Source organism: Cryptosporidium andersoni (assembly GCF_001865355.1).
Source record: "Cryptosporidium andersoni isolate 30847 chromosome Unknown contig_49, whole genome shotgun sequence".
Taxonomy (NCBI): Eukaryota; Apicomplexa; class Conoidasida; order Eucoccidiorida; family Cryptosporidiidae; genus Cryptosporidium; species Cryptosporidium andersoni.
Window position 1 is genome coordinate 1 of NW_027122821.1, and position 15,299 is coordinate 15,299.

The following is a 15,299-nucleotide window of genomic DNA, read 5'->3' on the forward strand; positions in this document are numbered from 1 at the left end:
CCCCCCCCCCTCTGAAAAGAGATGGATAATAAAAGATGGAAATACTTAATAAGACGCTGTAATCAATCCTTACTTTCATATGTAATATATATTTATAATCATTATAGGGTTGATATATGCCCTCGTGAGGCTTTAGAACTTTTGGAGGGTTCAAATGTAACATCAATAATTCAGAATCGTATAAACGAGTATATATGTAACTCCTTTACTCCAAAAGTAGGTAGCTATAAAGATAATAATATATCTAGTAAACAGAATGCTGTAGAGGTAATTAGCAAAGTTTTTCAGATTTCAAAATCAATATCATTAAAACTACTACAAGGTTTCAATTGTAGAAGAGACAATAGTTATATTGTAAGGTTTACAGATATTAAAACTCAATCTGAGGATGAAGATAATGAAGTAAATAACCCAAATAATGAAGATCTGAGTTGTTTATATAATATAAATGAACAGTTTATGAGTGATATTTATGATTTCATATTACAAGAGCAATTAATTTTTTTAGATATTTTAAAATATATGTTTGAGAATGCATCTAATGATCCAAAGAATTTTGTATCTAGATCTACAAATAGAAATGATATACTTGTAAGCCAACTTTTTTCAAAGAAGTGTTTTGAAGATATATTATGGAATACAGATAACTTTAACATATTAGATAAACTTTGGGAGTGGTATAAACGTTTAGTAAATGAACCTTTTTATCAATATGAAGATATTGAAAGTTTTTTATTTGGTAATCCATTAATTCAATGTTATAGAAGAATGAAACTTGAATCAAGTCTCTTACATACAATTTTAGTAATATTACAAGCTTGGGATAACTTTCAGAACTGTCTAAATAAACCTGAACAAAGTGAATTATCTAAAAATACAGATAATAGTTTATATCAAGCTAGTAGTATGAGTAAGATAAAAATAATTTTATCTGAATTACAATCAAGATGTTTTTTAGGTAGCTTGTATACTTTATATTCTGTTAAGACGAGTGGAATATCATCTAATGATTTAACAATATGGGATAATTCTCTTGCCCATTCGAGTAAAGTCCTTGAGCAATTAAGGCATACAGCATCTAATGGGATTTTGCTTGGTTGCTATTTAATCCTTGCTTTATCACCAAAGATAATAACAGATGATAATGAGAATCTTGGGTTTATTACTAGATTGGTTATGACAATTATTGAATGTCTTATATCTAATGAAACTGGTGAGAAAATTATATTAATAAATAATGGGGATATTTTAAATTATGCTACACCTACTCGTAATATGGAGTTATATAAAGTTAACAATTTTGATGATAATATAAGGATTGTTAGAGGAAATCTCTTACTTGCCCATGCTAGAGTTGTAAAACCTCTTTTTGCAAGTTTTTTGTATAGTTATGCTACTATTGTAGCTCTTACTCCTAATAGAGATGCATTATTATCTCCAATTCTTAGTACATCTTGTCTATTTGAATCTACAGCTCTTTCAGATTCAATTGAGAATATTTTATTGGCCTTACATAACCAAAATCCTATAAATTTGAAGTTTAATGTTAAATCTAAGACATGTGGAGATACAGTTTATTTAGGTGAGGAGATTGGGAGCTATTATCAACATTTAACTATATACAGTTTGATTCGTTCGGTTTTATCAACTTTTTCAATAGATACTTTATTTTGTACTTCTAAAATAACTAGATGTCTCAATAATTTACTTTGGCGTGATAATAGACTAGTATATAGAGAGTGTTGGCGTGGTGATTATTATAGACATATTGGAATTCATATTTTATTAGATATGTATATTTCATCTTTCCCCTATGGTATTGTGGAATTATTGGAACTTTTACAGAATTTAATTCCTGATTTTACACATATATCTAAGAATAATATTTTAGATATGGAATCTGCTAGAAATGCATTTAAAATATTTATGGACTTTATAAGAACTCCATTAAAATGTGTGAATTTTTCTCCCTATCTTGAATCTGCAGGATTAAGAGCAGTACCAATAAATGAATGGACTACTTATGAATATGAGAAGTCTCAGAAGAAATCACATGGATCAACTGTAAATATCTTTTTGCAAATGGAAATAACTCAGTTTGAAATTCCTAATATAAATGTTGGTAGTACAATATCACGTTCTGCTTTGTCAGGATCTGTTGAGGGATGTCTTTTAGATATTTTGGGAATAAAATTAGAAGATGTCACTCCTTTATTAGCTGGTTTTCCGAATTCAAGAAGATGCCTTACACCTTTAAGAATACTTCCATGTGGTATATCTAAGCAAATTCCTATGAAATCAATGATAGTTAACAATGATGAGACAAAATTTTCAAGTCCTGTTTGGGCAACATCTCCTTATGGTAATTTATATGATATACCAGATAAGAACTTACCTCCATTCTATCAGACAACAATCAGAACTAATGTATCACCTAATTCAGGAAGATCAGGTACATTTTTGGATTATCAAGATTTTAGATTACCCTCGAATTTTTGTTCAAATCCTAATGAATTGACTATAGGGACTTTAGATCCTTTTGTAATTAATTTTAATTGTAACCTAATCCAAAATTCTGGCAAATTTAGTAGATATAGCAATTCACAAACAGGCTATATGCCATCTCTTCTGCATATATTACTTTTTTTGTGGGATTCTTTGGGTTTATATATAAATCAAATAGACTATATTGATCCAAACCATCTTAGTATGTTATCATCTATAAGTGAAGTTATTTTTAAATTAGTATCCTTTCACCCAGCTATGTTACTTATACTTGAAACAGAGTTGACGTCATCATACAGATTCATTCCTTCCAACCTTTATGGTACAAGAGATCAAGTCAATTCAAATAATTCTGTACACTTTGCAGATACTTCATTACAGATATCACTTTGTAGATTTGGAGTTATTCCTATTAAGTGCTTGTTTTTTCTGAAGGGTATTTCATATCATTTGAGGAAAGATAATATTGATAATATAATAAGTACTATATTGAAGACATTTCCGCGTATTATAAGTTTACTAACAATATTTATGATACCAATTCACTCACAAGATATTGAAACTATTTTTCAAAGTGGAAATTTACATAAATTACACTTAAATTATAATTCCTATAGTCTTAATTTGGAAATATATCAGAATGATTGTGAAATTCTTTCCCCTTGGTTTTGTAAAGAATCTATTATACCTATGTATTGGTTAATTCCTTTACTATTATCTAGTATGGGATCATTGGAGGTTGATCCAATAGTACAACAAGAAGTTGGAGTTTATGCTCCACTTCTTAGAAGCATAATGGGATTTGATATTGATGATCTCTTATCACTAGCTACTGAGATAATTGAAACTGTTGAGAAACTTCACAACTCATATCCAATAACATTTCAGATGCTTGTATTTTTGGAAACTTTAATGTCATATTGTCCGGTTTATTTCTGGGGATTAGGATGGAACCGTCATGCAAACATTATTTTGATAGAAAAACATAAAATACAATCTTCAGGATATACAAGTAGATTCTTGAAAGATTTACAATATCTAGTAGATGACTGCATTATTTTCCAATCTCTTAACTTGAATAACAAGGATCTGTTTGAATTCTTCAATCGAATTTTGAATTATACAATTCGTTCAGTTTTGATTAGAATATCTAGTTGGCAATTTAACATTGATAGCGAGCGCAACAGTCTTCTTTTACAAGCTTTCCGAGTATTTGATCTACTTCTTAAATGTTTAGATCCTTTATCTTTAATTCGTGAAGATATGGATAAATCCTTAATATTAGATGAAGTCCAAATTAACTCTAAATTAAGCAAAACTAGAGAACAGAATAAACAAATTTCTTCTATATTATGTGATATTATACCAGATATTTCAATTATAACATGTGTAAATCAACAAGCTCTGATTGCTAATTTATTAAAACATTGCTTAGAAACTAATTTGATTCCTTCCATGTTGTCTGTTTTGTTATGTGAATATCATATGAAATCTAGCAACTCAAGAACTTTGTGGTACGTAACATCTGCATCTCTTGATCCAGGATCTATTCATTGGGAACTTTCAATCTCAAGCTCTTTTGTACATCAAACCATGAATAAAGTAGCATCTTTGTCATATAATTTAGCACTAAAAAGTCAAAATATGATTTCCTTGGATTCATATTTAGCTTATACACCCATCAGATGTCCATATACACTATCCTATTTATCAGGAGAGTCATTTGCCTTCCCTCAAGTAATTGTAGCTCAACAAGTTATTACTGTAATACTCTGTATAGTAAATAAGATCTTAACAAGTTTGACAAATACGGATGCATCTTCTCAGCTTATTACATCTCTTAGAAGAAGTGTTATTCAATGGATCCTATTTTCTTATGATGATCAATTATCTATACAGATATCTCAGTTTAACGATGGGGTAGATACAATGTTATCCAAAAATTTTGTGAATAATTTTGATATATCTTCTTCCGAGGCAGATATTGTCGCACAATTTATATATAATAGAGTTATATTACTAAGCCAATCTAAGGCTCCCCAGATGAACATTATCAAGTCTTGGTTTGTATATATGTTTAACACTACTCCTAATACCCTTCCAATTTCAGCTTCCATTAATGCAACTCAAATACTATCTAGCTTTTGTTACTTACTAGAATTTGAGTACTCAAATCAACCAGAGAAGATTCAAATACTTCAGTATTTATTGAAACCTCCTTCTTCACTACACTCAAAACAGGAAGATTTTTTACTATGTTTATCTAATACTAAACTTGTATCTCTTATTATTAATATTTTATATAGAGAACTGGATTTTGTACTTGTAGCTCCTATACATTATTTTATTAATGAAGATAAATTTGGGTATAGTTCTATTACTTTTGCCAATATTAAGGCTATAATCGAACTACTGAATGTTCTCATGATTACTCAGCCCTCAGTTCTTCTGTTTTCTTCTGGTCACTTTAATCCATCAAGTTTAAAAAAAGAAAACTTTCAAGTTAAATTAACTTATTTGGATGATCAAAACTTAAAAAATAAATCAGCTGAACTTAAACCAGCACAGGAATATAACTCAAACAATGCTTATAGTCGTATAGAACTTATATGTGATACTATTAAATATGTTTTCTTGAAAATTGAATCATCTCTAAGTGAGATGGATTCCAAAATAAAGATGGATGCTTCAAAATTTTCTATATCTGAAGTTCCTGAACTTATGCAGCTTTTCCCAGATATGATGACACTCTTATTTTATTTTCAGGAAGATTCTAGGGCTCAAAGACTCTTATATAAGCATCTAAATAAATCAGAAAATTCCAAATCTCTTTGGGAGATACTTTTCAATATTACTAAAAAAGTTGTAACTATTTGGACCGAGTTATCTAGAAATTCCAGTATGATAAGCTCCTATCCACTAGCAACGCTTTGGATGTCGTGTATTACATCTGTCTACAGCTTAATTTCACGCTTTATAGATATAGATACAAATTTAGCACTAAGGAACTCTGCTAAATTACCAGAATTCATATCAAATAAAATCATTTGGGAATTTGTTCAGTATATGGCTACTAATCCTTGCATTATTACATTATTTGGGAATTTTTGTGGAGAGAATATAAAGGAGTTGTACAATCAATCTATTCTACATTTAAAAGGTATAAAGTCTAAATTAAATCTACCAATACATCTTTGTATTCCCATTACAATTAAACAAGATCAAATCTTGAGACGCGTTACAACCCCTTTTTCATTAGAAGAATTTTTGTATGAATACTATTTTGAAAGATACTGGAGACTATCACATAAAATAATATCAAGTGATAACTATTATAGATGGACAGAATTTGGTTTGACGAATGCATCTGATCGTTACTATAGCGATGCTATAGAATTAGATCCTAAATTACATGAGAAGAATCAAAACAATAACAATATTTCTATATTTACAAATGAAATATCTCAGCTGGCTTCTTTAGAGATTGTATGGGAATCTGGACAATTATTAGCTCCGAAACAACATTCCTTAATTAAAAGTAACGGAGATCTAGATTCTAAAATTGAGTCTAACATCAGTACTGGAGATAATCAGCTATTTATAAATAAACTAGCATCTAATCAACTTTTGAATAACTCAGGCCAATCCTCGAATTTAGAATCTAATACTGATGAAGATATAACCTCTACTTGGTTTTCCTTACCTATTCATTTAGAACGAAATGCATCATTTCTATATAAAACTAAAAGATGGGGTAGTGACTTTGAAATAGATTTAAAGTCTCTGGCAGTTCTATTATCTTGTTCAACAGTTGCATGTTTATCTTTATCACGTTCTCAATTAGCAATACAAGAAATTTTAGGAACTTGTATGCAAATTCTTAACTCAACTTTGACTGATAATAATAGAAGAAGTTTCGTTGAATCTATTATGTACTGCCTAGTAAGCTATAACCGATTTATATTCTATTTAAAGTCAAACTTACCTCATATTTTGGTTAATTCCTACAAGCTTATTAATAAACCTTTGTTAAATACTATGACTACATTATTCAGACCTCTTAAAATTCCCTTAACAAAATATTTCTTAGTGATATTTGACAAAGGTGTCGAGAACACTTCAGAAATATTTCCTAGTTTATTCTTAACTTGTATATATTCAATTTTTGCAGATGTAATTACATTTGATATCATTTCAAGTGCCAGAAGTATTTTAGGTAATTTGGATATTTTGGAAATGCAGAAATGGCTTGATAGAAATTTGAAAAAGATAGACTTTGAATCAGATGTACAAGAAGAAAATATTTCAGATATACGATACAATATTGTTACAATTGCTCCAAATAGCTCTTCTGTTTGTCTATCATATACATGGCAATCACGTGGTGATAGTATCCCCTATGATATTGATGATAACCTTAAATTAACTGCAAATACTGGAAATATATTAATACATTCAGTATGTAAAGAAGTGACAGAAGAATCAGAATCAGAATCAGAACTTTATAAGGATTTACCACTTGTTTTAGAACAAGCATGTTTATTTTTAATAAATATGATGTCTCACTACAGAATGGAAAAGGTGGATTCTAATAACTGCTATTTACAGCCTTGTACTGGGAAAAATTCAATTGTTTCAGTTTGGTCAATCTTACCTATATTATCTACTTGTAAAAATAAATCAACTGGTTACATTATTTCAGATTTTGTTTCTAGTGACTTGATTTCATGTACTATACTTGTTCAGATTCTACTAAGATTAATACCGCAATTTGTGAAGAATGGTGACTTTGATCTATTATCTTCATATTCAACAAATTCTAAATTATTAGAACTCACATCTATCTCACTACAGTTTATACTCAAAAATAGTAGATTCTTATCTCAAAATATTAAACAAGAAATTTCAAATCTAAGAAATTATACATCAACAACAATTTTACCATATTCTTTAAGCTTATTTCTAGCTCTTCCAATAATATGTCTTACTATCCCAACATTTGTAGTTGAGAATATGTATATCAACAAATTGGAGAAAGTTGAACAGTTTTTGGAATCTGAATTTACAGGAGGTTCAAACTTAAAACAAACTCCCTTTTTAACTAAAATGAAAGCAATACTTGAATCAGACAATACTCTTGATCAATTTACTAGTGAATTTATACAGCTGGTTTTACCTTTACTTGTAACTTCTACCCAGTCTTATGAATCTATAGGATTAACTAGAAATCTCAAATGGAAGAATCGAAATGAAGATATCAATGAAATTCCCAATTCTTTACCTATATATCTGCAACTTTCACCAAGTAATATTCCATGTTTTTTCTGGGATGAAATGGCTCATTATAGTATGTTAAACTCAATTTTGTCGTGTTTAATGAGTCTAGCCTCTTCCAAAAAGGGATCTATCGCAATTCTGAAAAGTGATATCATTAATCAACTTGCTCTTAAGACTACTATTAGCAAGGTATGGCAAAGCTCAGGATCATCTCTTGAATCTACAATCTCAATAAATCAGACAGGATCAACTCCAACTGGGATTCTATGGACTCCAGCTTATTCTACAATAAAGATAAATGGTCATACTTTTAGGGCTCCTTTGCATATAATTTGGTGCAGATTTCTCTTCCTTATTACTACTGTTGTGAAGACTATTCGTTGTGAGCAACTAGATTCAAAAAGTACTGATACAGATGATGACCTAAAAAGTAGTTCCAAATATCATGAATACTCAAAGTCTAATTTATCAAATTCTAGCTCTATCAAAAATTTACATATATCTCCGTATTCACAAAGTCCATACTCTGAATCTTTCCATAAACAGATAAAAAATGAAAATTTCGATGAAGAATTAGAATATAAGTCTCTTTCTCAACGTATGCTAGTTAAATTTATGGGACTAGTAGATTCTAGGATCCGATTTGTTATAGAAGGGACTCGTGTAATAGGGCAATTGGCTTTACTAGAAGAATTTTCTATAATATTAGATCTTCTAAAAATTGCATCACTTCAGGCAAATGCATCATTTATGAAATATATATCTGAAATCCTACAGAAATCACTTAGGATGATTAGAAATATTTCAGCTGTATCTCTAGGGAAAGGAATTGCAGAATCTTTTGACATATTCAAGCCAATTTCAACTTATGAAAAAATTGCTGCTGGTTTAGCTTATGATTCTTTGATGCTATACCCCTTAGATCGGTTACCAGCCTTAGTACCCTCTATTTATCATCAGAGATACTGTATGCTATTACTTACATGTATTATGAACATATTGGACATCTTTTTAATGGATTGTGAATCTGTGACGAATATATTACTAACTTCAAGGGAATTTCTTACACAATTATTTCATGATACTATGGATCTAGGAAGACCATTATTACAACTACTAGAAGATCTACCAAACCACTCAAATTCAGTTTTACAAATTGTTAGACCTTCTAATGGTGTGTCACTTCTTCCATTAGCTTTAAATTTACAAGTTTTACACCCTTTTCAATCTAATCCAAATGACCTCCTACCGGATGGAATTGGAAATAAAGTTAGAATGGACAAGGATTTTATAGAATACGGAGGTATATCAAGATTATTTCATAATGATGAATCTTGTAGTCTCCCAGAACTTATTACAGTTTCATCATTTATTCAATTTGTAAATTCTATTGTAGATGCAATAGCACTTTGTGGTATAAAATGCTTATATATTTTGGAAAATTCTGAATCAACGGATCAACATAATGATGCAATTAGAAGATTACTTGAATTCTTATATCTTTCTCAAGGTATGAGCACTTCATCTTCTTTATTAAATGCTACTAGAAAACTTATTGAGCGTATATACCTAAATCTTAAAGCTAAACTTGGAGATCAAATTAATGTTGAAATTGTCGGCTTAGCAGGGGTTAGGAAAGATCCTGTTCATGCTGCCTTATTTGAAAGATTGTGTAATCCTTCAGGATTAGGTACTACAAACAATTAATTTTAATTATTAGGGATTATTATCGTTTCAAAATCTAGATATAGCCTGTATTGCTGAAACTGGGGTATCTTCATCCTTTGTATATAAACGTGAATCACGCCTTGGATTCCATCTTGCTAGAAAATCACCCATTTGAATAGCAACAACAGTTGAAGCAGACTTTGGAGACTCCCCAGATTCCAACTCATGCTCTTGATCACCTAAATTACCAGAAGAACTTAAAGATCTATTTCCATCTATTGCATTATCTTTTGATACTGAATCCAATAATGTATCTCTTTTTTTTAAAAAAGTTTTAAGTGTTATATTTGCTCCATTATTTTTACTTGATCTAGAGTCAGTAGTTGTACTTACATCATCGAGATTTTCAATAAGAGTTTGAACAAATGGTAATGATGAAGCTGAACGTGGCCTTGGAATCACACTCAGGTTATCTGTACTATCTGGAGCTAAAGAATGTCTCCTCTTTGAATGCTGTCTATTTTGAAAATTACTAACTACTATATTCTCAATATTAGATAACTCTACAGTATTTAATGTTAAATTAGTATTATAATTAACTTCATTCCAATCAATTCCTTCATTTTCACATGAATCTTGATTTACAAATTTATCACTAATCTTCTTTATATATTTTTGAGTTATTGAAAATAATATTACTACTAAACTCATAAATACTATTAATACAAAAAATATTATAGTTAAAAGCTTTGTACCATTATAAATAAAATCTGATTCATTAGTTTTTTTCTGCTCTTTATTCGTTTCTCTAACCTGATCTATTGCACTTTCTTTACTAACATCCTGATTATTCATTTCCATAATTCTTCCTAAAAAATCTTGTGAAATTTCAGTATGTTCCAAATTATTATTAAATGAACTATTTAAAGTTGAACTATGTAAGTAATTATTCCTGAGTAAATTTAAGTGACTTGTGTTACTGTAACTATTAGTTTTTACATCATCTCCATTTGCTGGATATAATCTAATCAAAGAACCATTAGTAATAGTTAATGCAATTACTAGTAGTAATACCCTCATAATCCAGTAAATAAGTTGAGCATATCAAACTTGTATAAACTATAACCTATCTACCTACTATTCTATAATGAAGAAAAAAAAATTAGATCTCGAAATTGAGAACAAATACATTAAAAATTTATACCAAATTAGTTAAATATCACAGTATATATTATAATTTAAATGTCAAAGTTATTAAATTTTGTTTTTAAACGTAATCTTCCCATCCTACTTTATTTTTAGATCTAACTTTATATCTTATTAGTCACAATTTAAGATTTACTCTAAATATATCCTTAATATTGCATTTTAGGCTAAAATAGCAAGGAACTACAAACAAATATATTATAAAGATTTATAATTATAGAAATATATCTAAACAGATACATAATTGTATAAAATATTTATATTTAAAGATATATGCTAGAAGAGTATTACTGGGTACCCACGCCAAAAATATGTATGGCATCCGATACCCTTTCCATTATTTTTGATTGTACTGAAGAATTTTGACTAGTTCTAATAGCTTGAGCCTCTCTATGCATACCTGCCCTATTGTACCAAAAAACTTGCCTGTCTAAATCTTTTAATTTAGGAATGAATTTCGCAGCAATATGTCTAGCATCATAATCAATACATATCTCAATGATACGTTCATATCCTATTACAGGTACTTTATTCGATAATTGTACAAAATTAAGAACTTCCTCAAAATGCTGACCTAATGCTAAACCTTTAATTTTGTAAATTGAAAATATTTGATCAGGTATTTGAAGTATATTTTTCATAATTTCTAAATCTTCAATTAACCCTAGAAATGCTAATGATTCAATAGTTTTAGCAAGAGAAAGCCCTACAAAACTTGTATGATCAGGAATATTTGATATATTCCAAGAAGCTTGTTTAGCTTTAGAATCAAGGTTAATTTGATATTGTATAAGTTCAATTTCTGCTAGAATTACTTCACGTTCGAATGAAGAATCTAATCCATTACAAGGAGCTTGAATAAAAGAATTCCCAAAAAGACTATCTTGAGGAGATGATAAATTTCTAGCAATATTTAAAGCTTTGATCATATTTGAAGCTTGAGATTTATTTGTTAAACCTGAAGTTTGATTAATTTTTATAGAAGAAGTAAAATAAGCAGCTGCATGTGCTAAATGTTCTAACTTGATACTAAGATCAATATCTTTTTGACAAGCCAACATGACCATAATCCATCCAGCATCTACAAAATTCTCCATTTGCTCAAATAATTTTAAAAGGAGCATACTTTCTCCAATATATTGACAGTAATAAATTAGAAATGGTACAATATTTGGTACACTAACTAAAGTATCTATAATATCAGCACTCCAATATTGTTTTTGTGAGCATTGATTTTCATATATTGAAGATAAACTAGATGTTGTATTTTCTGTATTTGAAATTTGTTTTGATTGACTTAGTAAATTTTGAACACATTTATATATCAATTCCATGTTTTTAGCTTTGATGGCTTGTTCAGCAGCCAATTTAAATGATGGGAGTTGTAATAACATATTAACTCTTTTATTTACATCATTTTCATGATATATAATCATAGTAGCAAGATGAGGCCGACCTAATTTAGCAGCTATATCAGCTATACTAGCAATACATGAACTATTTAAATTTTTATATGATTGTCTATATAATACTTTTGCTAATATAATTTCGGCTAATTCTTCATCAGTAGATTCCAAAGAGTTTTTGATTTTATTAGAAGCCCAATTTGATAATATGTGATCTATATTTAACATAGAATATTCACATATTCTTAAAGCTAAAAGATGACATTTATGATTAGCAAGGCGTGAAGTCAATGTTAAATATCCATAGAAACGGATTTGTTCAACAGAAGCTTCAATTTCAGCCTCAGATTTCTTAATAGCATGAACAATCCTTAAATCTCTACAAGCTTCTATAAATAATTTTTCCCACTCATCAATTACAGATTTATCAAAATTATTTATTTTTAGTGAATATGCCTTTCCAAATGAGGCAGCCCTTAATAAGGCTATAGCTACTTCTAAATTATGATATTGGTATATAGAAGCTTCAATACATACTTTACTTGCATCAATAATATTTGGAGAAATTGAACGAAGAGAATGATATGATGTAATATCCCCACTTTTATATTTTTCATATGCAAAAAATAACATGGCACTAGGCTCACAACTACCAATTCCAAAAATTTTTTGAATAGGATCTGGTATTTTATATATAAAGTCTGATACATTAGATGTAATAATTTTTACCCCATCTACTTCTGATAAAAGAATTGTAGATTGTTTACCATATAAATATGAAAGCCATTGATTGTTATGACCTCCTATATATACAATATTCTTTGCTTTTTGATTTTTCATAGATGGTAAATTAGAAACATTATCAACAGGTACTAATGCACTAATAACAATTGAATCATCTCCACACCAAACCATTTGTTTTAATTTACTAAATGACATACCAAAATTATATGACATAACTGGTTCTGCAAATATATTACTAGTCCTTAGTACTGTAAATTTACAAGATTGAGTTAAAAATGCCATAAACTTTCCTTTTGGTGACAATGCAAATGCTAAAAATTTATCATCTTTATTTTCAGTTGAAGATATTTCAAAATATGCAGGATCAACTGGATTTATTTCCATCAAAGAATTACTAGATATAGATGTTATATGTGGATCCCAAATATTTAAAATTGCTATAGAAGAATCTTCAAGAGGTAAAAAAATACTTGTTGGAAATATCCTAGTTTTCTCAATAGAGTCACAAGGACAAAATATCCAAGTTATTTCTAATGGATTACATCTCAATGGTATATTAGTTAATATGAAATAGTCAGGCTCAAAAAATGAGGCATTATAATATACTTGATATAATGCAGTTACAAAAAATATACCATATGGAGAAATTTTTGCAAGAATTATACAACCATCACTTTTAGAATCATTTTTTAGATGAAAAATTGATAGCTGATCTAGAAAAGGAGAAAATGTACGGACAGTACCATCAGCAAAAACGCATACTAGTATGTCATATGAACACCAACCTATTGTAACAGGAATATGATCTAACCAAGATATATTAGCTATTAGCTTACCAGAATTTGTATAAGATGTTAATTCAAAATTTGGTAATAAGTTAGATGATTTACTAGATGAATTTAATATTGCTATAGGGCCTCCATTAGATGCAACAGCTATGATACCACGTCTTATACTAATATCATCGATATCCCAAGTCATATTGTATTGTGTACGCTTTTCATACCATTCGTTATCACATTTTTGCCAATTGCACCTCATTATTTAGATATTTATAGTGTATGGATAATAAAAAGTTATAAAAATGAAGAATCACAAAAGTTACATAAAGCTCAAATAAAAGCGCGAGCGTGAATACATAATATTGTGTGTTAGTTTAATTAGACCTAAAAATTAATAATTTCTCTTTATATAATTTAAGAAACTTATCTAGTTTCAAATAAAACTTTTAACCAATAAAAGATGGATGAAATTTTTGGTTTGAAAAAAAAAAAATTGTTTAAAAATGCCCCTATGCAGTTAAATAGTTTTAATCAGTACTCTCTTGGAACTAATTCATCTTTAAATAAGTATTACTCCAGAAATTTATATTCTATACGCGTATATTCTTCTATTGATAACACTTATATAACTGTACCTATATCAAGAGATGACTTTTGTATTTCAGATCTAAAAGAATATTTAATTAATCAAAATTACAAAAGGTCTGCATATCAGAGTTTTGATTCCGATACATCTACAGTTGATTCATCTCCAATTATATCAATGAGAAGTTTAGATAAAAAAGTTACAACTAATAATTTTGAGAATATTGAGATTTATAGCTCATCTCCTGAAGAAGCATCAAAGATTAATTTAATTAATAAAGATAAAACAATTGAATCACTAATTAGAAGTAAACCAGACATAAAATTTATTTATGAGTATTCCAATATATCTAATATATCTAATAGTAATGAAATGTATATTTTTATTTATCTGAAACCAAATCATCTCAATAAAGCTGAAAGGTGTTTAATTAATATAACAAACAATGAAATACAATTAACATTAATAAAAGAAATAAATAAGTCTAATAATGATGATAAGATAAATTTTACAATTCCAATAAGAGATTTATTTTCAATTTCTAAGTATCCCCAAATACGTTATGGATTTCTTATAAAAAAAAAAGGAAAAAATAATTCAATATTACTTAGTGCAAGAAATATAAATCAATACTCTTCATTGTTAGAGAAATTTGCAATTATTACAAAAATAATAAACGATCAAGAACTTATAGATGATGCTGATTTAAAGTTAGTAGTAATAGAAACAAAATGTAAAGACCTTAATGAAACAAGGCAAATTAAGTCAATATATACATTTCAAGATGCTTTAAATTCTCAAAATGGTATAAATTTAATATCACATTGGCTTGAAAATATCAAAAAATCCACTTTTTTAAATCATTTAGATATTCCCAAGTTTAAATACAATATAGAAAATAGAGAACTTTTATTTGAAGGAACAAATGAAACAGTATATTTAGATCATTTAAAAGATATTTTATTCGGTGATGAAATTAAATATTCTAAACTTAGAGATAATCTTAGAGTAATAATGGCAAATTTTGATTTTTCAATATCTTTTGGTGACCCTTTTATTGAAGATCTTTTATATAGATATGTACTAACATTAAGTACTTGTACAAACTTTTAAGTATATTACAAG

At 28.5% G+C, this 15,299-nt stretch overlaps 4 protein-coding genes across 4 annotated transcripts; 2 read left to right on the plus strand and 2 right to left on the minus strand.

The window, feature by feature from the left end:
• Positions 1-21: 21 nt before the first annotated feature.
• cand_017260 (uncharacterized protein) lies at positions 22-9,489 on the plus strand (the record flags this gene model as incomplete). Its single annotated transcript, XM_067211960.1, has 1 exon — positions 22-9,489. One exon carries the CDS (start codon positions 22-24, stop codon positions 9,487-9,489), a length of 9,468 nt encoding a protein of 3,155 aa, XP_067069297.1.
• A 27-nt stretch (positions 9,490-9,516) lies between these two features.
• cand_017270 (uncharacterized protein) lies at positions 9,517-10,530 on the minus strand (the record flags this gene model as incomplete). Its single annotated transcript, XM_067211961.1, has 1 exon — positions 9,517-10,530. One exon carries the CDS (start codon positions 10,528-10,530, stop codon positions 9,517-9,519), a length of 1,014 nt encoding a protein of 337 aa, XP_067069298.1.
• Positions 10,531-10,943: 413 nt separating this feature from the next.
• On the minus strand, positions 10,944-13,847 carry cand_017280 (N-terminal domain-containing protein; the record flags this gene model as incomplete). The annotated part of the gene is made up of 1 exon (XM_067211962.1): positions 10,944-13,847. The coding sequence occupies one exon, from the start codon at positions 13,845-13,847 to the stop codon at positions 10,944-10,946; it is 2,904 nt and encodes a 967-aa protein (XP_067069299.1).
• Positions 13,848-14,048: 201 nt separating this feature from the next.
• On the plus strand, positions 14,049-15,287 carry cand_017290 (uncharacterized protein; the record flags this gene model as incomplete). Its single annotated transcript, XM_067211963.1, has 1 exon — positions 14,049-15,287. One exon carries the CDS (start codon positions 14,049-14,051, stop codon positions 15,285-15,287), a length of 1,239 nt encoding a protein of 412 aa, XP_067069300.1.
• Positions 15,288-15,299: the final 12 nt, after the last annotated feature.